General features: G+C 35.8%; 1 protein-coding gene across 1 annotated transcript in view; it reads left to right on the plus strand.

Annotated features, from left to right (window-relative positions):
• The window catches only part of LOC118842554 (ubiquitin carboxyl-terminal hydrolase 34-like), a 127,983-nt gene that overhangs the window by 99,335 nt on the left and 3,600 nt on the right, over positions 1 to 25,048 (plus strand). The window contains exons 43-52 of the mRNA XM_036750014.1: positions 1,946 to 2,099; positions 3,242 to 3,320; positions 8,266 to 8,319; positions 8,429 to 8,524; positions 8,949 to 9,013; positions 9,111 to 9,186; positions 9,277 to 9,324; positions 9,439 to 9,504; positions 17,657 to 17,737; positions 18,896 to 18,981. Coding sequence (XP_036605909.1) covers positions 1,946 to 2,099; positions 3,242 to 3,320; positions 8,266 to 8,319; positions 8,429 to 8,524; positions 8,949 to 9,013; positions 9,111 to 9,186; positions 9,277 to 9,324; positions 9,439 to 9,504; positions 17,657 to 17,737; positions 18,896 to 18,981 — 805 coding nt within the window. The remainder of the gene's footprint in view (positions 1 to 1,945; positions 2,100 to 3,241; positions 3,321 to 8,265; positions 8,320 to 8,428; positions 8,525 to 8,948; positions 9,014 to 9,110; positions 9,187 to 9,276; positions 9,325 to 9,438; positions 9,505 to 17,656; positions 17,738 to 18,895; positions 18,982 to 25,048) is intronic.

Below are 25,048 nucleotides of genomic sequence, written 5' to 3' on the forward strand. Positions count from 1 at the left end.
TTGATTCCCAATTCCCGAAGAAGCATGGAGCAGTGGAAAGAGTGCTGATCCCAGAGTCTTCATATATCCTTTAACCTCTCTTGGCTTCAATTTCTTCATCTGTGAAATGATAGTACGGGAGTAAGCAAATTCTAAGACTCCTCTTAGCCCCTAAACTGTGTCTGTTACCACCATCTTCTCAATACCAGGTGACAGCCTGCCCTGCACCAGCACATCCAAATCCCTGAAATTGAATTATGAGGCCATTCATAAACAAGTAATAATAACAACTTATGATTACCCATTATCCACATCTGATCTTTGTTTCTTTTTGTTGTTATAGTCTCTGTAACAGTATGCACATGCTTTTCATACATTTCTGATTTCTTTGCACTTTTTCACATGTTTCTATTATTTCTAATATTAAATCAGTGTATATAAGTTTGTTCTGCTCCCAGGCTTTGAACATTTTCATTTACAAATAAGAAAACTACAAATATTTTTGTAGAGATAGTTGGGTATATTCCCAACAGGTAGATTTACTGAGTCAACAGGTATGATAGATTTTCTGGGGTTTTTTCATAGTTTGGATTGCTTTCAAAAAAAATACCATCAATTAGCAGGAAGATTTACAGTATATTAGTATATATTAGTATCTCTCCTCTCCCATGGTCCCATGACCATTGGGTTTTTTATTTTATTTATTTTAACCAAATAGGTGCAAGCAGAGTTCTCAAACTATTTTTTAAAGTGAAATTGACCATTTTTCTGTATTACTGTTTGCAGTTGTATATTGTATAAATTATCAGTTTCTTTCTTTTTCTTTTTGTCATTGCTCATAATAAACTTGTATCATAATGTGTACATAATCTTTTTTTCTGATATACTTTTACTATAAATTTTTTCCCAATGTGTAGCTTTTCTTAATTTTCTTTTATAAAGACTCATATACACATAGATTTATTGTTTAGTCATCTTTTCAGTGACCCCATTTTTTGTGACCCCATTTGGAGTTTTCTTGACAAATGTATGAGTGGTTTGCCATTTCCTTCTCCAGCTCATTTGACAGATGAGGAAACTGAAGCAAGCAGGGTTAAATGACTTGCCCAGGGTCACACAGATAGTAAGAACTCAGGTTCTTCTGACTCCAGGGCCAGCATTCTATCCTTTGCACCACCTCCCATATTGCATGCGTTTGTGAGGTACAAAGACACGGTTAACTTTTTGATCCACCTGTAATTTATTTTGCATTTATTATGTGACTTCAACCTATTTTTGCCACTTTGCTGTCCAGTTTTGTCAATCTGTCAAAATTCTTTCTCCACTGTTTGAAATACCCAAGTTTCCTGTTAGCTTGTAAGTCTGTTGTTGGAAGGAATGATATTTTCTTTTTTCATTTTCACATATCTCCACGGAATATCTAATGTACAATTTGTGCTCTGCTTCAGTAAATGCTTTTGATTGACTCAAGCAATGTTAATGCTACTAGTAAAGCACTCCATTTTCCTTTTAAGGCTAAAGGGGCAGCATCTGCTTGTTACTGCTTTTCCAAAGTATATGAGGGCACTTGTGCCCATGTTCACATTAATATCCTCCAAGACTAGGCAAAGTGTGCCCATTTTATATTATGTAAAATAATGAGTGTTAACCAGAAAAATATTAACATTTATATGTTCTTTTAGAATTTACTATGTAACAGCCATATGATAATAAATTAATATTAGTAGTAACGTATAAGCATATGTACCTTGCTGTTGTGAAAATAATATTGATGAGGTTATAGGTATTTAGAAAATTACAAGAAAGTTGAATGTGTCCATTTGAATAAACTACTTATAACTAATGTATTATATTTTATGGAATACCAAAGGTATAATTTTATAAATTGGTGTCAGTGATATACATGATTAAAATACACCAAAACTTAAAGGAATGAGTTACCTTTTTATTATGTAAATGATTTCAGGTTTTAAGGAAGAAGTTGATCTTGGAAAAGAAACTGCAAGCTATGAGTATGATTTGATTGGAGTAACAGTTCATAAAGGAACAGCCGATGGTGGTCACTATTACAGTATCATTAGGGATATAGTGAATCCCCATGCTTATAAGAACAACAAATGGTGAGTTAAGAGCATTGGATATTTCAGTTATATTTTAGGGTGCTAAGATATATATTCTAGAACCCTTTCAGTTATTTCCTGTGGTAGTTTTTCCTTTTTTTTATCCCTAGTATTTAACATGGTACCTCACACATAGTAAGGACTTAAATGCTTATTGACTGAATTAAGTTGGATTATATGTTTTCTTCAAGTTTTCCATGTAGCAATTCCATTATAAAACTAGCAGAGGAAATCGAGACTAATTAGTAGTTTAGAACTTTGGAATATTTGACACTTTGAATCTGTAATTTAATCATGTGAGTATTCCTTCCGCTGATGCTTTCATGCCTTAATTTACAGATTCATGAACTGCCATGGCTATTCTGTTGTCAGGCCTGTACTTTTCAACTGTTCTTAGTTAGTACAAGACATGCTTGCATGCCAGTTTTGAGAACCTTATCTTCATGCTCAGTGAGTCATTGGATTTCAGTGGAGTTGGATAGATGACTACTGAAATATGTAATTGGCAATGCTATTTATTCTAATTTTTTACTCTTTTAGTTATCATGTTTAATTTATGTATTTTGATTCAGTATGATTTTACAAATATTTAATAAGTGAGTAATATGTTTGTAAGTAGTAGGTTCTAAAGCTAGGAAGGTAAAGTAAGTTGACATGTCCTTGTCCTCAAGAAATTTATGGTTTAATCATTTATGTCTTTTTACACTATCTTTGGAAATAATCACATTGGTGATTTTATTTTATAATAAAAATTTTTTAAGTACCTAGGAGACAGATTTGATATGAGAATAATAGTCCTCTACCCCCTTTTTTTAAATGATGATTTGTCTTCTTACAGATTTCCATGTAGTTGTTAGATCTATCAGGTTTTCAGTTCTTATGACGAGTAAGAGAGAGATACATCTATAGAAACAGGGAAATTTGGTTGAAGATTATCTTGTAAATAGCCATTTTGTCTGTAATAGATATATTGCTCCATAACATTGTTCAAAAAGATGTAAATAGCCATTTTGTCTGTATTAGCTATATCGCTCCATAACATTGTTCACACAGATGTAATAAGATGTTTTAAATATAGAAAATTCAACCCATTTTTGAATGTAGTAACTGATAATTGGAAAATACTGTTTGCTTCCCTTTAGGTATCTATTCAACGATGCTGAAGTAAAACCCTTTGATTCTGCTCAACTTGCTTCCGAATGTTTTGGTGGGGAAATGACAGTAAGTTTCCTTTAGAAATTATTAGTGATTTATATGTCATTGCATAACTATAAGGATTTTGACATTAATACATACTACAGCAGGAGGACCATTTTCTTGTTGTTTGTCCTGCATTCTTGCGGAACAGTGACATCACAAGGGTGATGTTCACTTACTTTTGAATTGGATTTGAGTGAGGCAGAGCTCCACAAAGTCATCAGCCTTGCTATTTTCTTGAATCATATGAGACCAGTGGCAAGAAAAAGGTCAAGATGACTGACAGTGGCCCAGGATGCAGTAGTTTACCTTGGGCTTTCTAAATTAAAGTCTTTCCCACGTCTCAGTTTGTCTGAGGCCATACGCATTCAATGACTGAGCTAGGTAAGAATTGAAACATAAGATGGCCCAATTTTCTATGACCGAAATATCAGTAAGGGAGAAAAAGACCCTCAGATTTTCTGGCCTGAACAGGAAACAGTTGCTATTTACTCTCATTCAAGCCATCAAAGCCTAAACAGTGAGGCTATTATTGGTCATTCAATGAAAGCCAGAATGATTTTTTTTCTTAATAAGTTAATGTATTTATTTTTAGTTTTCCACATTCACTTTCATAAGTTTTAAATTTTCTCTCCCTTCCTCCCTTTCCCCTCCACAAGCCAACGTGTAATCTGATATAGGCTCTACATATACATTCCTATTAAACATATTTTCACGGTAGTCATGATGTAAAGAAGAATTAGAGTAAATGGGAGTAACCATGAGAAAGAAAAACATAAAACAAAATAAAAAAAAATAGTCTGCTTTGATCTGCATTCAGACTCCATATTTCTTTTTCTGGATGTGGATGGCATTTTCCATCATGAATCTTTTGGGATTGCTTTAGGTCCTTGCATTGCTGAGAAGAGCTTAAGCCTATCAAAGTCAGTCATTACATAGTGTAGCTGTTACTCTGTACAGTGTTCTCCTGGTTCTGCTCACTTCACTCAACATGAATTCATATAGGTCTTTCCAGGATTTTCTGAAGTCACAAAAAGAGCTTCTATAAATATTTTTGTATATGTGGGTCCTTTTCCCATTTGTATGATCTCCTTGGGATACAGACCTAGTGGTACTGCTGGGTCAAAGGGTTTGCATGTTTTTATAGCCCTTTGGGCCTCGATCCAAATTGCTCTCCAGAATGGTTGGATCAGTTCACAACTCCACGAACAAGGAATTGGTGTTCCCATTTTCCCATATCCTCCAACATTTATCATTTTCCTGTTTTGTCATGTTAGCCAATCTGATAGGTGTGATGTGGTACCTCAGAGTTGTTTTGTTTGCATTTCTCTAATCTGTAATGATTTAGAGCATTTTTTTCATATGACTATAGACACCTTTAATGTTGTCCTCTGAAAACTGCCTGTTCATATCCTTTGACCATTGATCAGCTGAGGAATGACTTGTATTCTTATAAATTTGACCCAGTTCTCTATATATTTTAGAAATGAGGCCTTTATCAGGGACACTAGTTGTAAAAATTCTTTCCTAATTTTCTGCTTCCCTCCTAATGTTGGTTGTATTGGCTTTGTTTGCGCAAAAGCTTTTCAATTTAATGTAATCAAAATTTTCTATTTTGCATTATGTAGTGTTCTCTATCTCTCGTTTGTTCATAAATTTCTCCATTCTCCATAAATCTGACAGATAAACTATTCCTTTCTCCCCTGATTTGTTTATAGTATCAACCTTTAAATCTAAATTGTGTACCCATTTGGACTTTATTTTGGTATATGGTGTCAGACGTTGATCTATGCCCAGTTTCTGCCATTCTATTTTCCAGTTTTCCCAGCAGTTTTTGTCAAATAGTGAGTTCTTATCCCAGAAGCTGGGGTCTTTGGGTTTATCTAACAGTAGATTACTATAATCATTGACTACTATGCCTTGTGTATCTAACCTGTTTTACTGATCTACTGCTCTATTTCTTAGCCAGTACCAAGTAGTTTTGATGATTGTTACTTTATAGTATACAATTTAAGATCTGGTATGGCCAGGCTATCTTCCCTGGCATTTCTTTTCATTAATTCCCTTGATATTCTGGGCCTGTTGTTCTTCCAGATGAATTTTGTTATTGTTTTTTCAAGCTCTATAAAATCATTTTTTGTTTGATTTAGGTTTAAAGACATAGTCCAGTAATTCCACAATGGGCTTTTTTAAAATGCCTGTTTTACAGGAGTTATATTTCAAGAAATCAAAAATGAATACTGCCCAGGGCAAAAAATAAATTGTCCCAGCTCTTGGGGGAGATAAAATAGAAGAAAGAGAAGAACATGGTGATGATGATGATGATAATGGCCATTTTACCTTTCCTTTTAACTGCTGAAATCAACTCTCATTCATTCATTCCACTTACATTTATTGAAAGTATGTTGTGTTCACACCATTGTGGGGCTATAAAAAACACATTATCATTCCCCTTAGTATGCTTATAGTCCAGTTTAGAAGACATTTACCCATGAAAATATTTAAATGAGAATATAGGAATTGTAACAAAATAGTATATCTTAAGGATCAAAGAAATGGAATAGACAGTAGATTCTATGAAGTAAGATAACACAAAGATTATAAACAAATTATTATCTTTTCTAGTTGAATAACAAAAGTACTTAATTAAGATTAGTATAATTACTTAATTTAGAAGACATACAGTTATGTTTTGATGCATACATCATCTTGAGATGCTGATTATACTATACTAGTAATAATACTCTGATAACCTTTCAAACTATTTTATAAATGTTTTGTTTTAAATATTCTCACACTCCATTTATCCAAACATTAAGTAGTCATTGCTGTCACACAGAATGTTTGAGAATGAAAGAGGCCATGTTTAGTACAGCTTGAATTCTTATTTCCAAGTTCAATTATTTGATATCATTTATCTGGCTTGCCTGTTTGAGGTCATCAGAGGAATCTAGGTACTCTCTTACTCTCCCCTTATTTATCTCAGGTTTGAGCTCCTTTTTTTCCATTTGCGCTCTATCTTTTCTAGTGTATAGAATATGATATTGGGACCAAAAAAAATGGAAGTAAGAATTGAGTAGTTCTCCCTTTCTCTTGTCCCTTACTAACCTCAACTGTAGTCCTGTCTCTTCTTGGATTCTCTTTTCTGCAACACATATTCTTAAAACTTCTCTATGAACCTTAGCTTGTTCTGAACTTAGTACTCCTTAACATTTCCTGAGTCTTGCCACACTTGTAAAATCTTATCTTGTGATCAATTCCCTATATATCCACATCAATTTCTTTAACAACATCTTTTTCTTTTCAGTGCAATTATTTTTCTTTGTGTCTTCAGAATTTAGTTCTTAACTGTTTCTTATACTTCTATATAGAATTTATTAATCCATGGGGACTTACTACTTAAGTCTGCTCATTTAAAATATAAGGTAGGTTTCAAAATATTCCTGACTTTCCCTTGCTTGTATGTCATCAACTGTAAAACTAAGTGCTGATGGGTCCTCATTAATGCACTAATGAGTCCCTAAAGTATTTCACATATATTTAAATTCTCAGTAGTCAGAGTTAAAATAATGTAAAATCTGGGAATTGCTTACATTTATTCACATTAATCAGGATCTATCATTTTCATCCAAGGTTCCTATTGTTTCCCTATTGGTAAATTGTTTCTCGTTACTGTTGAGTTTAAGGTTCAGAATAGTGTATGTCTTCATTGCCTCTTTTACCTTTTAAAGGATGGAACTATCATCACTCAATCAAATAAGCAATTATTAAGCCCTGTGTAACTAACCACACCATTTTCAACTATTTTGCTTTTTGCAGAAAGTAAGAGAAATCTTATCTGCCATACTTGAGATGCTTCCCAAACTAATGACTTCCTTCTGCCCAAGTGCCCTGCAGTACTGCTCCTAAAAAAGCAGAGCAAGTAAAGTATTTTTGGCTGCCCTATAAGTGACTTGCACATGGGCAACTAATTAGTGGCAGATTCAGGAATGAAACCCCCACATATTCTCCGCAATGGGATTTGAGGGCAAAAGTAGAGACACTAGAAGATTATGCTACTCCTCAGCTTTTAGATACCGGCCTACCAACCAATAGAGATCTAATAAAATAGAGAAATGGGGGGAAACTTGCCTTAGGTATGTGTGGTCTTAGTCCCTGGTCCCCTTTTAGCCTGAGTCTCTTTCTTTACTCACTGCCCTCTCCTTGTGTAATCTCACCATTATTTTCATTTGCTTCTTTGTCACTCTACTTACACAACCTCCCTAGCACTGTAACTTCCATGTCATTATTTTCCAGGTATTTGGCCTGTTTTTTAATGTAATATTCTCTGGCAGCTTATTTATTGCCTCTTCTTTTTTGACCACTATTGTTCCCTAGTGTTAGTTCTGATGTTAAACTGTGCCTTTCCTATTTTCTTATTTTACTATATAAAAATTTTGGGAAACTATATGACTTTAAGGTGGTCCTGTTTCTTTCTAGTGGTATCCTAAAAATTCATCATAACTTCTACCTTAGGAAATCCAAAGGAAAATCTCTGTCATCCCTCTTCCCCCCTCCATGCCCCCTTTTAAAATAATTTTCACCTGTCTGTCATAGTCTTGAAAATAAACACAAGTCTGAAATGCACAAAATCTAAATAAACTATTTCAGTCAGCCTCTTGAAAATTAGAGAGAACTTAAATAAAATGTCTTCTTTACCTCTTTCCCCTCCATTTAATTTTTGCTTTATTTTTACAGTTGTCATGTCATTTATTTGTTACTGATATATAGGAACTCACTGTTGTAAAATGTCTAAAGAAGGAAGAAAGAGTTGATATTGGTACCTACCATCAAATTTTGTTGGCTAATTAGAATATTGATAAGTATAACAAGTAAAAAATTATTTGGTATACAATATAAATCATTTTATGGTGTTAATTTAGCTTTCAAGCTCAAGAAGGAAAAAAATAATATAATTTTTCTTAAACAGACCAAGACCTATGATTCCGTTACAGATAAATTTATGGATTTTTCCTTTGAAAAGGTAATTATTTATTGTACATTTGGTAATTTGACATTTTAAAAAATTTTCATGTCTTCTTTGTACCTACTTTTATATTTATTGTATATCACGAATTTCTTTTTTTGTGAAGACACACAGTGCATACATGCTGTTTTATAAGCGGATGGAACTGGAGGAAGAAAATGGCAAAGACCTCAAATTCGATGTTTCATCAGAATTGCTGGAGGTATAAGTTGGTTTTATTTTAGTACCAATACGAGATCATAGTTACGTAGTTAACGAAAAGCCTATTGTTTATGGTACAGGATTTGTTTTTAAGCAGCGTCAACAGCCTCTTGCCTGACCTACAACCATACCAGATAAGTAGATTTGTCACAAAAGGCTTTTTGAGCTTTTCTTGAGACATACTAAATCCTCTGCTCCTCTAATGTTTTTAAGTGTATTTAAATAATACGCAATATGGCAGAGCATTATCACACTTTGTAGAGATTTAGTCATTTGCTTGATATTACATAAAACCTAAAAAAGTCACCTAGGATTGTAAATAGTTGTGTGGGTTTTTTTAGGACTATTGTTTAACCTTATAAAAGTGGTAAAGTATAATGAAGTAAATTGCTTTCTTGTATCTGATGTTAGCATTTTTTCTTCAGTGGATTTGGCATGATAACATGCAATTTCTTCAAGACAAGAACATTTTTGAGCACACATATTTTGGGTAAGTTTTTTTCAAAGGTCAGTATTGGATTTTTCAATAAACACTTCTTTAAGATCTTGTTTGGTAAGGAAGTTGAATTGTTGCTTTATAATTCTAGGTTTATGTGGCAGTTATGTAGTAGTATTCCAAGTACGTTGCCTGATCCAAAAGCTGTGTCCCTAATGACGGCAAAGGTAACATTTAAGCCTTCAACAATTTCAAGACCAGTCATATTAAAATAATCATTCAGTTAACTCCTGGCTTATTTATATCTTTTCTTTCAGCTAAGTACTTCCTTTGTCCTGGAGACATTTATTCACTCGAAGAAAAAGGTGTGTATTTTCTTTCATGAACTTATGTCATTCATTAGTATTATTTCTTTGGAGAATGTTAAGTTACTTAATAATGCATATGACTTGGCTAACATCCTGTTATCTGTTATTTAGCCCACAATGCTTCAGTGGATTGAACTACTAACCAAGCAATTCAATAACAGCCAGGCAGCTTGTGAGGTGAGTTAAAAAATTTAGTTCCCTCATGCCACCCCTCCCCCCCAAATAAAACAAACAAACCCCCAAACAGATTAGAATTCAGATTGTTGCTTTGTTTTTGTTAAAGACAGGAGAAGTATTCCAAAATAATGATGCATTATAAATCAGCAGCCTACATCTTTTAAACTGATTTTTAATATTACCTAATTGCAGTAAAAGCTAGAATTGATTATCTTCATGGTGCTATTCAAAATCAACTTTTGTTTTTCCATATTGTGAGAAACGTGGTTTTGGCGATCACTGGACTTCCTAGGCAGGGCCAAAGTCCTGAAGAAGAACCCTGTGATAATCCCTAGGGAAGGCTGTACAAACCACAGGACTCCCAGAGGAAGACCAAGTCGTAGCCACCCCTTAATCTGTGGGGACCACAGGGCCTCCTAGGTGTCAGACCCTAAGGAAAACCCAAGTGATGGCCCCTTAGGATGGCAGTAAGATCACAAGGCTCCCGAGACAGGGCCAGAAGTCCCATGTGATGTCCCCTTAAGAAGGCCATGCAGACCACAGGGTTCCCCAAGGGAATCCAGAGTGGTAGCCCTCTTAACACTGCAGTGGGGATCACAGGACACCCCAAGACAAGATCCAGGAGTAAGCCTGGCAAACTTCCTCTACCTGTTGCTTCCCTTCACTTGACCTTAGGAAAATCCATGTGATTTGCCCATTCACACCCAAAGAATTCAGGACCAGAGTGGGCAGAGAAAGGCATTTCATTATGCTCCCTGGGAGAGCAGGTGTAGTGCTTGCAAGAACACTCACACTGATACAGCTGCAGGAGCAGGGGTAACCATTCCCTCCACTCCTGCTAGAGTCATGGTTAGTTTACAATCTTTGTTTTTTACATAGTTTTCCTAGGTTATATAGTTTACATAAATAGGATAATAAGGATACAGAAGCAAAAGTGAAGTTAATTAGATTTTCCTTGTCTTAGTTTAGGATTATACTATATTCTTTTACTTGCCCTACTTTCCCTCTTTAACATATGCAAATGATGCAAATCAGTAGGCCTGGATTCTTGACCAAGACCAGACCCTAGACAAGCTTGAACTGGTTCAAATAGGTTTGGCCTCTCTAATTCCCCAGACTGCCTTCTCAAAAAGTATGCACATGCGTACAAGCCTCTGACCTCTCACCTGACCGACCTTGAGGCCTGGTCTCTGCTAAAGCTGGGGTGGGGGAGGGTGGGGAAGCACACCTTTAGTTCTGTGGAAACAAAACTCCTTCTCCCATTTCTTACAATATTAAAAGAGAAAGTAAGCTTCAAAAATGAATCATCTAAATATTTTTCTAAGCTTTAGAATAATGCAGTTTTTTTAATCTGGAAACACACTTTTTGAATTAAAACTTCATGCATTTTTGACACATACGTTTTATTTGTAAAACTCTTAACAGAAATGCATTTTGACCCATTCAACATTCAGTATAACATTTTCTCAGTAACTGAATCTTGGGTTTTGGAGTGACTTCAGAGACCAAGGATCCCCAAAACTATATCTTCAAGAAGGCTTCATGCAGCCTTCACTTAAATTAGACCTCAGATTAAGGAAACCCCCACCTACTTCTGTCAGTAGCCCACTAACTTTTGCTTTCCTATAATTGTTAGGAAGTTTTACCTTGGATTAAGTTGAAGTCTGCCTGTTTTCAACTTTCAAACATTGATTCTAGTTCTGCACTTTGGGCTCAGCAGAGCAAAGTCTTGTCCCTCTTCTACATGACAGCCTTTCAGATTCTTGAAGACTGCTCTTATTTCCCCATAAATCCTCTTTTCCCAGGTAAAAATCCCTGGTGTCTTCAGCCACATCTCATATGTTACAATCTCAGGGACCTCCACTATTTTATTTGTACTCCCATCATGCTAAGCATTAGGCGTCATTCCCATATTTGTGTTGTATAAAAATTGGATCTTCTAAATCTAAATCATTGAAAAAAATATTAAACAGAACAGACCAGGTCTAAGGAGGAATCCTTGGTGAAATCCACTAGGGGCTCTCTTCCAAATGTGGTTTCAAACATTTTCAAAACAAGCTTACCTGAAATCAGTAACTATTTAATAAGTCCTTGTTCTCAGGCTTCTGTTTTACTGGACAATACAACATATGCACGGATGAGTAAATTGTCATCTCTTGTGCCTGGAATGCACTCCCTTATTACTTTTATTTCCTTCAAGATGCAACTCAAGCACTACCTAGTATACAAAGTCTTTCCTGATCACCCTAAATGCTAGGGAATTCCTTCCCTAAAGACTTTTTATTTATAGCACCTGGCAAATGATAGGCATTTAATAAATGCTAATGGATTGAGAGAGAGAACATTAGCAACTAGACAGTTCTAGAAACACTTCTTAGATAAGCAGACACTTCAGTCCTTCTACTTAAGAAAAATTGCAATGCACAAGCGTTTATTAAGTACTCACTATATGTCTCACACTGTACTAAGCCCTGGGATATAAATTCAAGTAGAAGCAAAGTCAGTCCCTGCCTTTAAGGATTGTACACTCTAATAGAGAAAGACAGTATATAATAGGAAGTTGGGGGTAGGGAATGAAAAACAAGAGCACCTAATACAAAGTAATAATAGGTAAAATAGGGAGCACAGACTGGAAACAGAATGAGACATGACTGGCCTGGTTGCCTTCTTTATTTTATTTTTTTAAATCTTTATAGTTTTCAACATCACTTTTATAAGATTTTAAGTTCAAATTTTCCTCTCCTGCCCTCCCTTCTTCCCAAGACAGCAAGCAATCTGATATAAGCTATGAATGTACAATCATATTAAACATTTCCACGTTAGTCATCTTATGAAAGAAGAATCAAAACAAAAGGGAAAACCACAAGAAAGAAAAAAAAAAAGAAAATAGCATCCTTCAATCTGCACTCCGACTCTATAATTCTTTCTCTTGATGTGGATAGCATTTTCCATCATGAGCCTTTTGGAATTGTCTTAGATCATTGCATTGCTGAGAAGACCTAAGTCTATCAAAGTTAGCCATTGCACAATGTTACTGTTACTGTGTACGGTATTCTTCTGCTTGCTTCACTCACCATCAGTTCATGAAGTCATTCAGTGATTAAGGCTAGTTAAGAAATGAGCCAAAAAATGTCCCTTTTTACATAATCAAAAAAAGGGGGGTGGAGTTTCTGGTCAAAACAGAAACAATTACTGTTTATATTGACTCTGACCCATTAGGGCCCAAACAATGACCACTCACCTACTGCTGGCCAATCAGTGGGAGCCAGGTTTAAGGCAAGATCTTTAAGAAAGGAGTCTAGCCCCAAGATATCTTGCTAGGTTTAAGCCATCAAAATTTACATTTCTTTGGGCACAGCACCCACAGGCAAAAGTGTGGTACCCCATGTGGACAGAGGGAAAGGGAGGAAGGAGGAAGGGAAAGGAAGAAAAGGAAAGGAAGGAGAGAGGAAGGAAGGAAGGAGCTGAATTGCTCAACTAGAACTGGCCAGTTGGGTCCCCAGTGGGGGAGCTCAGGCTACTTGCAGGTTGTTGTTTTCTTTGTTCTGAAAGAGGACCATGATATCAGTAAGATGATGCCCTGAATGGCAAGTGAATTGGATTTAAGTGAGGAAGAGCTGTGCAAAGTCACCAGCCTCATTTTCTCCTTCAGAGCCATCTGGGTCCAATGGCAAGATGTAGATCAGGATGACTGGAGATAGCCCTCTGTCCTCTTTATATGAAGGCCCTGAAGGAGCTATCCAGTCATGAGGAGAGTCTGTAAGGATGGAGGGTATTTCTAGTGTGTGAAACTCAGGGCTGGAGTGAGGCTTCAGGAGGAAGAACTGAGGCATGGTAGAGGAAATCTGCAATACAGCCTGAAGAGGAAATGCCTTTCTTTAATAGGAGGTAGGATATTGAGGATCTAGAAGAAGAAGGTAATAGAATTTTGTTTATGAACAATATTCCTTTTTATCAAATTCATCTCACAGTTTCTTCAAAGTGGTGTTGGTTATACAAATTGAGACAGTTTTATAGATAATAAAATTAGTATTATATTTTTCTGTAACACTAAAGACCGAATCCTATACTTTACTTTGACTATTCATGCAAGCCGTTTTTCATTATTTTAGCTTACATGGGGTTTATGAAAGGGAACAATGAGAAAGTGAATTCCTGTATGGACTGGTAAATAAGTGAGGCAGAAAGAATAGCTAGGCATCTAGCTATTGAGTGGAATACAGTTAATCAAACCCATGTATCTCTTATCCTACCTATATATTGTAAAAGACTTTGTCAAATGCTTTGCTGCCATCTGTATAACCTCTGTCTACAGTATCTCCACGTTCTACCAGTCTAATAACTGTCAGAAGAGGCATGAATGTAATGTCTTATTTGTGGGTACAAAAAAATCAGCTTCCTAAATGTAAGATAAGAAGGCGTGGTTAGATAACAGTTGTTTTGGGGAAAAAAAAAACCCAAGGATTAATGAACTGCAAATTCAGTATGAGTGAACTGAGCAACACAAAAGCCAAATGAAAAGTCAGTGCTTTCTTGAGAGAAGGATAACTCCCAGAAACCATGATGGTAATGGTGCAACTGAACTCTGCACTCCTGGGACTTCAGATGGCATATTATTTTAAGTTGTTAGCCCCATGATTTAAGGAGGACGTTGACAACCCAGAGTGTCTAGAGGAGGACAACTTGAATGGTGAAAGGATTAAAATCCATAATACATGCAGATAATTTGAGAGAATTGGTCTTGTTAAGTTTAGAACAGAGAATACTCATGGAGTATGTGGTCAATGTCTTCAGGAATTTGAAGGGGTCTCAATGTGGGACATGTACTAGACTTGTTCTTTTTGGCCCCTGAGGGCAGAAGCAGAACCAATGGGTGGAAGATGCAAAGAGGCAAATCTAGACGTAATGTCTGGAAAAACTTCCTAGCATTAGACTATCCAGAAATGAAATGGGAATGCCTGGTGAGGTTGTATGTTCACCCTACTTGGAGATCTTTAAGCAGAAGCTGGGTGACCACTTTTCAAGTATGTTACGGAGGGGATTCATTTTGTGTATGGTTTCGACTAAATGGCTTCTGAGGGGCCTTCCAACTTTCAAATTCTGTGACTTTTTGTGAAATGAGGATGAACTGGCCCAACTTACTCATGATGAAGCTGGGCCAACTTTGCGATCACTGCTTCTTTGGGTAAATGTTCCCTAATCATATCTTTAATAATACCTTCCTCCTAGGATTTTTCTGGGAAATAAAGTTAACTGGCCAATTCAATAGATTGTAGATTCTACTCTATACTCCCCTCTCACCCACCTCCCCCCGCCCCCCCCCCCCAAAAATACCCAAGACAAATTTTGTTATTTGCCAGGACTGTTGGGTGTCTTACCTCTTCTCCATGTCTTGCTAAGATTGTTGTCAATGACTTAGCAATCTCATCATCCAGTTTTTTCATAGTATTTAGTTCTTTGGGGGCCTAGTAACTGGAACTCAACAAGATCAAGATAGGTGCTTTCTTACTATCTCCCTACTCAACTTGATTTTCTGCCATTAACCATTCTGTTCCAATCTTGTCAATTTAAACATGGTTCTACTCGATAGAGAAAAAAGAAGCCAAATTCTTGCTTTCCCTTTATCATTATGCATCCCAAATCATGGTCTTCTCCTTTTTTTGATATGCTTCAGTAATATGAAAGGGGAAAAAAATTGTTCTTTCATATTCTTCATTTGCCTTTGTTCATTCTAAACTTCAGCTGTCCTGACAATGTTCTGCCAAGGCTCTCTCTCAATACTTTTATCTTGTCTTACCCATGCGCTTACATCCTATTTTCTGTATGTCTTTTAAAAATCTAAGTTGGTTTGTGTTATCCTTGTATATCTGTATCAGTCTCTTTCATCATCTTTCCTTTTTCTTTCCCATCATAATGTTTCTGTTTGTGAAACAGATGACTGGGAGTGGAATCAGGTGCTGATAGCTGTCTTCAGGTACTTGGAGGAGCATTGGTTGGAAGAGAGAAAGAGTGACTAGATTTGTTTTGCATGTTCCAGAGGGTCAGAACTAGGAAAGTGGTTAGAAAATTCAGAGAGTTAAATCTAGACCTGCCTGGTTAGAACAAAAATTGTACAACATAGCTAGCTAGATATCCAAAGATTGAACAGTCTGCCTCAGTAAGTGTGGTGCGTTTCCCTTCTCTTGGAGTATTAGGAAAGGCTGAATAACCGCTGCTCAGGTATATGAAAGTGGGAATACTTTTTCAGTTTCAGGTAGTACTAGATGACCTCTCGGGTCCCTTCCAATTCTGAAATTACATGATTCATAGCTTCCAAAATTTCATTTTGGAGGACTTCCCATCCCTTTGGGCTGATTTCTCCTTTGCGATTTTCATCCATAGAATTCTGCCTCTTTTCTTTAAAAATCTACTTTCTCAGAGTATAGAATACATGTCAAACTATGTCCAGTTCTTCTGTCACTAATTTTAAGATGGAATGGACACTTTTTCCCAGGATTCCCAAATTTTTCCTCCTTCCTGATCAAAATCAGATTCAACTGTGAAAGTTTATCTCTTTGTTTTTTCTGGCTTTTGAATAATGGAATTATCATTAATGCAAATTAAGAATTTGTCAGATGTTTTGTTTTTTATAATGATACTTAAGGCAATTGAAATGTCCCTATTACTATATTGCAGTATGAGGCCTTAATGACAGGCTTTTGATATGTTTCCTGAACTCTTTGTTTCCTCTTTCTAGGCAGTGTATAGTATTGCGTGAAATCTCTTTTGTTTGTTCCTCCACTCATTCTTTCCTAAATGCAGTACCACGTGCTTTCCTCCTCTGATTCCCCTGTTTCCTGATGTTAATATAGCTTTGTGATATATGATGGTTTGGTTTTTTTTTTTTTCGAGGGATGAGGCAAGGCAATTGGGGTTAAGTGATTTGCCCAAGGTCACTCAGCTAGTAAGTGTGTCAAGTGTCTGAGGTCAAATTTGAACTCAGGTCCTCCTGACTCCAGGGCCGGTACCCTACTCACTGCACCACTTAGCTGCCCCTGTAATATATGATATTACCACCTCAGGTCCCATTTATCTAATCTGTATTATACCTATTCTATATTATAACCTACCAGAACCATCTTCCCTATCTCCTTGCATTACAATCTCTAATTCACTTTGCTGGTTACCATATTTTGCTATTTCCTGTAAGTGGACTTTGTTACCAGGGCTAATCTCCTGAGAAGTCATTGATAACCTACTCTATTTTCATTGAAAGTAATATTTTTATATTCCTAGTGACTTTAAGTCAGAGAACTGATTTTCTGTATTTTATAACAACCTCAGAAAGATTATCAACATTGATAGAACTCCTATCACTCTTTATGAAGAGAATGCCATATTTTCTTTGAGGTCTGAAAGCTGTTGTGTGTGTATTTTCAAAAATGGAAATTGGATAATTGGTCTAGTTTTAATGAAACAATACAAATACTGAATTTGCAAATCTGAGAAACACCTGAAACATTTGACTAGACAAATTCTCCTGGAAATATACTTGATTAAGATAATTGAACTTCTTTGGTGGTGCTCATATATCATGCAATATTAAACTAATTGCTTGCTTTTCTTGTTAAGTTTCCAGCTCATGTCTCCCTTTATAGGAGCAAGAAATATAGGTAAAATAGTTAGCAACCATAATCTACATCTAATCAATGTTATTTCATTCTAGTAATGCATCGTAGCTTTTTGGCATAATTGTCCATTCAAACAGCTGGCACAAAGAAAATGAATATAACTTAACTTTTGAGGGAAATTAACTGAAGGAATTAGAATGGGCTTCCTTTAGGAAATGGCAGATGAACTGAGTCCTAAAGGAAGCCATGGATTCCATGAGCTAGTATCAGGACAGGAGTGCATTAGCAGCGTGGGGACACTATGCACAGAATGTGTTAATCATTCGTGGAGGCAAGTAGGAGTATACGAATTTTCCCTGGATTATGACCTTGTAGGTTTTATATGTTGGAAGTTTTTATTTGAAGCTTTTAAGGCAACAAGTAGAAGAAAAACCTTATAATGTTAAGTTAATGTGATTTTCGTTCCATTGAATGAATCTTAATACATGACTAAGTATTGATTCAGTATTCTTACACTCACATCAGACCCTTTTTTCTTTTAGTGGTTTTTAGACCAAATGGCTGATGATGACTGGTGGCCAATGCAAATCTTAATAAAGTGCCCTAATCAGATTGTGAGACAGGTAAGAAAATGCTCATTTTTTCGATTGAAAATTGACTAAATATGTGGTAAAGTAGAAAGCATCTTGAATTTTTGAGTTAGAGGACCTTAGTTTCAGTCCTAGCTTTGTGTATAGATAATGCGATCCTAGGAAGGTCACTCGCTTTTCTGAGCCTGTTTCCTTCTTTGTAAAATGAGGCTGTGAAACTACAGAGCTATCTCTGGAGGTATGAACTTAGGAACTTTATTACCCATAAATAGTTCCAAGAACATTAGAAGGAAAAATAGTCATAGAATTTGAATTAGGTCTTCTAGTTTATCCCATTGTAATGCATGTTCCTTGAGAATAGAAGGACTGTTTTTGCCTTTCTTTGTATTCCGCGCTCTTAGAACAGTCCTGGGCATTTATTTGTTCATTTGATCAATCCAAACTTTTCACTTTGTAGAAGAGAAAACTAGTCACTGTAAATTTTGCTATCCCACAATTTTCACCAATCTCTTACAGTCCTTCTCACCCCATATCTTAGCATATACTCAAAAACAGTGGTGATAAACGCAAGTGTCTATCTAGTCACTATCTAGTCTAGCTATCTAGTCACCTGGGGTTAAAAGGAGACCAGTGTTAACCATTTTAAAAGTATACTTTGATTCCTGTAATTATAGGGAGGAAATTTAATTGCTTATTTACCTGGTTTCTATCCGAAGCAAAATTGGGAGTTATTAAAACTTTAGTCTGATCCTTCAAATTATACCCGCCCACACCCAATGTATATATACATATATAGTCCTGGCTCTGTTGCTAACTAACCTTATGACTTTGGTCAAGAATATTTGCCTTTTCTCTGGGCCTTGGTTTCCTCTACTACGAAATGAAAAGTTTCAACTATAGATGATTTCTAACATTTCTTCCTATGCAGATTCTGTGGGGGGATGTAACATGAGATAATGTTTATTGTATCCGTTGTCATAAACAAGGTGTTTGAATCATTCTAGATTGCTCCATTTTCCGTCCATAGAGAGAACTCTTGGCAAACTTTAGACCAAAAGAAAAAGTAAAAGATATGCAAAGGTCATAAATAGGTCATTTTCTCATGAAGGAGATAGATAGATAGAGAGATAGATATAGATACACACACATATGCCTAAGTTAACTTAAGGTATGCCTTACTATCATTTGCAGATGTTTCAGCGTTTGTGTATTCATGTGATTCAGAAACTCAGACCTGTACATGCTCACCTCTATTTGCAACCTGGAATGGAAGATGGGTAAAATGTTTGCTTCTGAACACTTTTTTCCAAATTTTATTTAGATGATAGTTATTTAAAACATTAAAATTTACTGCATGAGATCTTTAATTTCCCTTGCCTAATGAAATAGGGTAGAAAGAATTGATGTCATTTGGGAAGATTTTGTATGTTATTTAAAATAATCTTATATTCATAATTCTCACCAAAACCCTAAATTAAGAGTCTATTCATTGCTGTCTGCATATTATATAACATTTGGGTTATCATAACAGATATAGTAAATTGGAGCCAATATGATAGGATTCCTATAATGAAATAGAAATTTAGAAGATTTTAAAGTCTTATGGTCAAAGATATCTATGTCTGCTGAGTAGATCTAAGTGAAAGGCCACATAGTGGAATAGAAAAAAACTGGTGTTTTAGTCAGAGAACTTGGGTTCAGATCCCAGCCACTTCCTTCCTTCCTTTGTGACCTGAAGTAGGTCTCTTACATTTCCTCATCTGTAAAATCAGGGAGTTGGAATAGATAAACTCTAAGGTCAAATCTGTAACATGTTATGAGCCTATAAAAGGATCGTATCTGAGCACATTATCAGGGCACAGTTTGGTTGGTAAATCACAAGGTGACATTTATGTAAGTTTGCAGAGGTATTTTCAGGATGAACCTTGAAGGGATAGTTTCATTTGTTTTCATTTGATTTTAAAGTGCCATGGAAGTCAAACTGTTGCAGGAAGTTCCTTGCCAAATGTAATTTGTTTTCATTTCATTTTATTTTCCATTTAATAAGCATTTTTTCTTGCCACTTCCTCCTTCTCAGTTTGAAAGAAAAGCAAAACCCTTGTAACCTGTGCATAGTCAAGTAAAACAAATTCTCACATTGTTCATGTCCAGAGATAAAGGTCTTGTTCTGTGTCTTCAGTCTGTCACCTCTGGAATCATGTTTACTCTTTGATCCTTTGATCGAAGTTCTTCAGTCTTGTAGCTGTTTGTGTTTACAATGTTGCATAATTGTAAAAATTGTCATCCTCTTTCTGCTCACTTCATTGTACATCATCTCATACGAGTCTCCACAGAATTCTCTGAACTCATCCCTTTCATCATCTGTAATGGTGCAGTAGTATTCCATTCAATTCATATATAATAAATATATTTAGCCCAAATGATGGGCGTGGGCACCCTCTAAGTTTATAGCTCTTTGCTACTGCCAAAAAGAGCTGCTAGAAATATTTTTTTAAACTCAGATCTTTTTCATTTTTCTTCAATCTCTTTGAAGAATTAGGTGAGATAATATCAACAATTCAGTCATTTTGTGGGCATGGTGCCAGATTTCTTCCCAAAAAGGTTTGGACCAATTCACAGCTGCGTACAACAGTGTATTGATGTGTCCCCATACCTAATGTCCCCATAGCTCTTCCAGTATTTGATCGTTTTCCTTTTTGGTCATTTTTGCCAATTTCATAGGTGTGAGGTGGAACTTGACTGTTGTTTTAATTTGCATTTTACCAATTATTGGTGATTTGGAGCATTTTTTTTCATATGACTGCCATGTTGTAAGTTAAATGAAAGCTTATCTTTCTGGTTGAGGAGAAGGTATATATGTTTTCCTTTTATACTTTTATGCTCCAACTTAATAAGATGGATTGACAGTTACTAGAAAATGGAAGAAATTATTCATTTTAAAGAAATTTAGAAAGACAAAGACTTTGAGGAAACTCACAAATGATTAGACTACAAAGTGGGAAAAGGTAGCACGGAAAAGGAGAAAGTAATTATGCCCTCATTCGTCCATATTCTTTGGGAAGAAAGGGTATGAATCAGACCTAAAGGTGCACCACATCATGTAACACAAAACATTAAGGACAATACATAGCTAGTGTTAAGTCCAGATAAAGTACTCATGGCCTCTGTGGACATCTGGCTATAGATACCAATGCCCAAAATGTGGCTAAGGTCATAAGACAAGGAGATAAATATGATGCCATAGATATGGGAGTATACTGCAAACTAGCAGCCCAGATGGAGAATATGCTTGGTGCTTTCTTGATATAAAACTCAGGATTAGAGCAGAGACAGGATGTAGTATTGAAAGGAGAACTCACTACTTAGAAATCTGCTAGAAGATTTATTCTGCTAAAAGCAGACCATTTGATAAATTTTTAACTTGATAGCAGTCAAATCTCTCTCCTTATAATAATGGTTCTAAACCAGTGATGGGGAACCTGCGGCCTTGTTCTGTGAAGTTTGAATTCAGTCAAAGGGCCACACTTGAGGACCTAGAGGGCCACATATGGCCTCAAGGCTGCAGATTCCTCGCCCCTGTTCTAAACCTTTTTAAGTATGACAACTCCTTTCTAATGTCAAATTATTTCAGACTCTAGTGTGATGAAGGTTATACTATTGATATGTATTCATTGAAGAAACATGTACTGACAAAAAACCCTATAAATTTGAAAAATGTCAGCACATACATAGATGTAAAACATTTGCACTACAATATGTATATTTGTATATTTATTATATTGTATCATCCCACATAAATGAACAAAACCATTCATTAATTGCTTATTTTGTGCCAAGCCTTGGGAATGCAAATATAATAGCAAGAATTGCCTTTTCCCTCAAGCTTCCTTGTAATAAGGGTGACCATCCATATAGAGGAGTGATATTTTCATTTAGAAAGTTTCAGGGAAGGTGAGTAGAACCATAGGGAAGTACACCCTTCCCAGGAGCAGTGACAATTTGATTATTTGATTATGGTTTTAGAATCCCACACAGCAACATGAAGTTTAGGGAGGAAATGGTTGAGGAATGAAGTGAAATAATGTTTGGCCAGGTGTAGTAGTTTCCTAAGGCTACTACAGTCGGACCAACCTGGCCCCAGGGTAGAAATTCAGGCAGTGAGAGAATCAAGTTCTCAAGGGTCTGGTTTCTAGTCTCTGAGCAAGACAAATTATAATGAATTCTTAGACCTATTTAAATAACTCCATAGAGCCCACAGAAATTCAGAGGTAGAAACTAAGCAAACAAAAAGAGGGTCTCCTACTCTCAACTCTTCCCAACAGGGAAGAACTAGTAAAGTGGAAGCAGTGGAGATCCTAAAAAAAAGGGATCACTCAGAAGCATTAGGCATGATCAGGAATGTTTAGCACGTTCTCTGATCTCACTTCCCTTTGGAGGTATCTTTCCATTGCTTTGTTCTGTTTTTTGATATCAAACTTATATAGTGCTAGATGCAGAATGTTACATTGCATCTTCTTACGTGAAACAAAGACATTCTACCTCTTCCTCCAGTCATCACATTCTCCAAGCACTTGCTTGTCCTGCCCATACATGTAACAATAAAGTGTCTTTCTCTGATAGAATGAATACTCTGATTTTTTCCCCCACCCCCACGTAGAAGCTAAGCTTCTTAAGGTCAGGAACTGTTTCATTTGGCTTTTCGTTCCCATTACCAGCAGTGGAAAGCAGTTGTGTGGGGAAATGTCTTGTAGAGAAGAAATCGCCTTAAGATCCAGATCAAGTAAATCATCCCAAGAAAGTTTGTATATAATGCTGGAAAGATAGTAAATAGATATGTTATAGAATGTTTTTGCCAGTGTTTCTTTAGAGATTACATCTCATCAGTGAAGATTATAATGGAAAATACTTCCATTTGAACTATACAGTTTAAAACCAATGTATTTAGTAAAGAGAAAGCCATGCCACTTAGGATAAAGCCAGGAAAAGCAGCTGCATCTTAATCAGACAAATAAGAAACCCATGTTAGAGATAACACTGTCTTAAAATGCACCAGAGGAACGAATGCTATCACAGAAGGTACTTTACTTTAAAAAGACAACCACTAAAATGTCAGCACTTACTGACCTTTATGTCTTTGAATGTATACTTTTGAAGACTCCAAACTCCCTACAGCCATGGAATGCTGTCTTTTAAGATAAAACTCTGAACTTAAGAAACACCAAATTTAATTAGCATTTTGTATTCAAAATATAACTGAAAAGTGGCATTTTAAATGAAAATGTAGGCTTCTGTCAAGCTTTCTTTGCCTTTAAGTATATAGCTACGTATTTACATTCTACCCTTATTTCTGTTCTTCTTGGGCACCGTTGGCACTTTTTTCTGATAACTTGGCAACCATCTTGCTAATCCCCTTACATCTCTATCCCATTGAGATAAGGAAGGGGGTTATTATTTTAATAAATGTGCATAATAAAGCAAAACAAGTTCCTACATTGGTTATATCTGAAAATATATATCTAATTTTGAACCTCAAGTTCTTTGCTTCTGTGTTAGGAGTTGGATAGCTTAATTCATTATGGATTCTCTGGAAGTATTGCAGGTCATTGCCCTGGTCAGAGTTCTTATTCTTAAGTGTTTCAAAGTTGTTACTCTCTACAATATTTTTGTGATTGTGTAGGTTGTTCTGGTTCAGCTCACTCCTCTCCCCATCTCTGAATTCATCCCTTCATTCGTAATGGTGCAGTAGTATTGCATTGCATTCATATACCATAATTTATTCATTCCCTAGATTTTAAGCACTTCTTTAGTTTGCATTTCTTTGACAACATAAAAAGAACTGTTATAAATATTTTTTTACATATAGGTCCTTTGCCTTTGACCTTTTTGAGATATATGCGTACTGATGATATCACTGAGTCAGTGGTCATACAGTTTAGTGAACTTGTGGTCATTGTTCATAATTGCTTTCCAGAAATGGATAAATCAATTTGTATACCTACGAACTATGCATTAGTGGGCCCATCTTTCTACCACTTTTCTAACAATCAGCATTCTGCTTTTGTCATCTTTGTCAATGTAGTGGAGACAAAATGGAACTTTAAAGTGTTTTATTTCACATTTCTCTAATAATTAGTGATTTGGAATGCTTTTTTGTCTGGTTGTTGATAGCTTGGATTTCTTCCTTTGAGGACTACTTGTTCATATCCTTTTACCACTACAGCTTTAATTGCCTAAAGTTAAAAAGGTTTGCAAAAACAAAACGAGTGCAGTTAAAATTAGCAAGGAAGTCATTACCTGGGAAAACTTTTTCCAGAAAATTTCTTTGATAAAGGTTTCAAATAAAAAGATAACTTGTATATTTTATTTTCTATAATCCTCTCCCTGCCTTGTATAGTGATCTCTTCCTCTATCTATAGTTGTAAACAGTATTTTATTCCTTGCTTCTCTAATTCATTTAATGATATGACTTTTTTACCTAAGACATGTCTCTATTTGAAGTTTATTTGGTATGTGGTATGAAAATTTGGCTTAAATTCCTTTTCTGTCCTACTGCTGTATAGTTTTTCCAGCAGTTTTGGTTGAAAAATAAGTCCTTACCCCAAGTCTTTCAGTTTATTGACCATAATAGAAAGCCTATCATTTTAATTGGGTAGGCATCCCCACAGAATTGGCTTATCATGATGTATGTCTCTGAATATCACTATACAGTGAATGAGCATTGAGCTGGACGTATAGGAAGAGCATAATCTAGATTAACTTTGGAAAATTACACAGTGCTTTTAATGATAGCAAGCTTCCCCCTGAAGCATAGAGTTATCTTTTCAGTAGCCTCCTGGTGAGAATACTGTATGGATGAAAGTACTAGAGTTCTTTTCTATTAAAGTTGAAGGTCACGTAAGGACAGTTGTAACACATGTACCTTACTACCAACAAGGAATCGTATAGGAGATATGGGGGCAGGAATGTTGGCGAGGGATAGGAATGGAAAAAATGATGGACTGGTCACATAAACAGCAGGAGACAACTAATAGACATATATGTTCTATTAGCATCCACATGACCTAGAGACAGCTAAAGGAAGACCCGTAGCCTGATTAGTGGATCCTGGTAGAGGAGTTACAGAAGAATATGAATGAAAATTACATAGGATGACAAAGCATGAATAGGATGTAATCAACAGCATTGAAGGGAATGCTTGTATTAATAAAAATCACAGAGGCATCAAAGTATTCTCCTGTTATCATGTTTTGGGGATAGAATTATTTTATTAGTGGGGAATACTGATAGTGAATATTTCTTGCCAAATATCTCTTGAAGATATTTCTTGTTCACTGATAAAGATTG

This window comes from Trichosurus vulpecula, chromosome 3 (assembly GCF_011100635.1).
Source record: "Trichosurus vulpecula isolate mTriVul1 chromosome 3, mTriVul1.pri, whole genome shotgun sequence".
NCBI classification, from domain to species: domain Eukaryota; kingdom Metazoa; phylum Chordata; class Mammalia; order Diprotodontia; family Phalangeridae; genus Trichosurus; species Trichosurus vulpecula.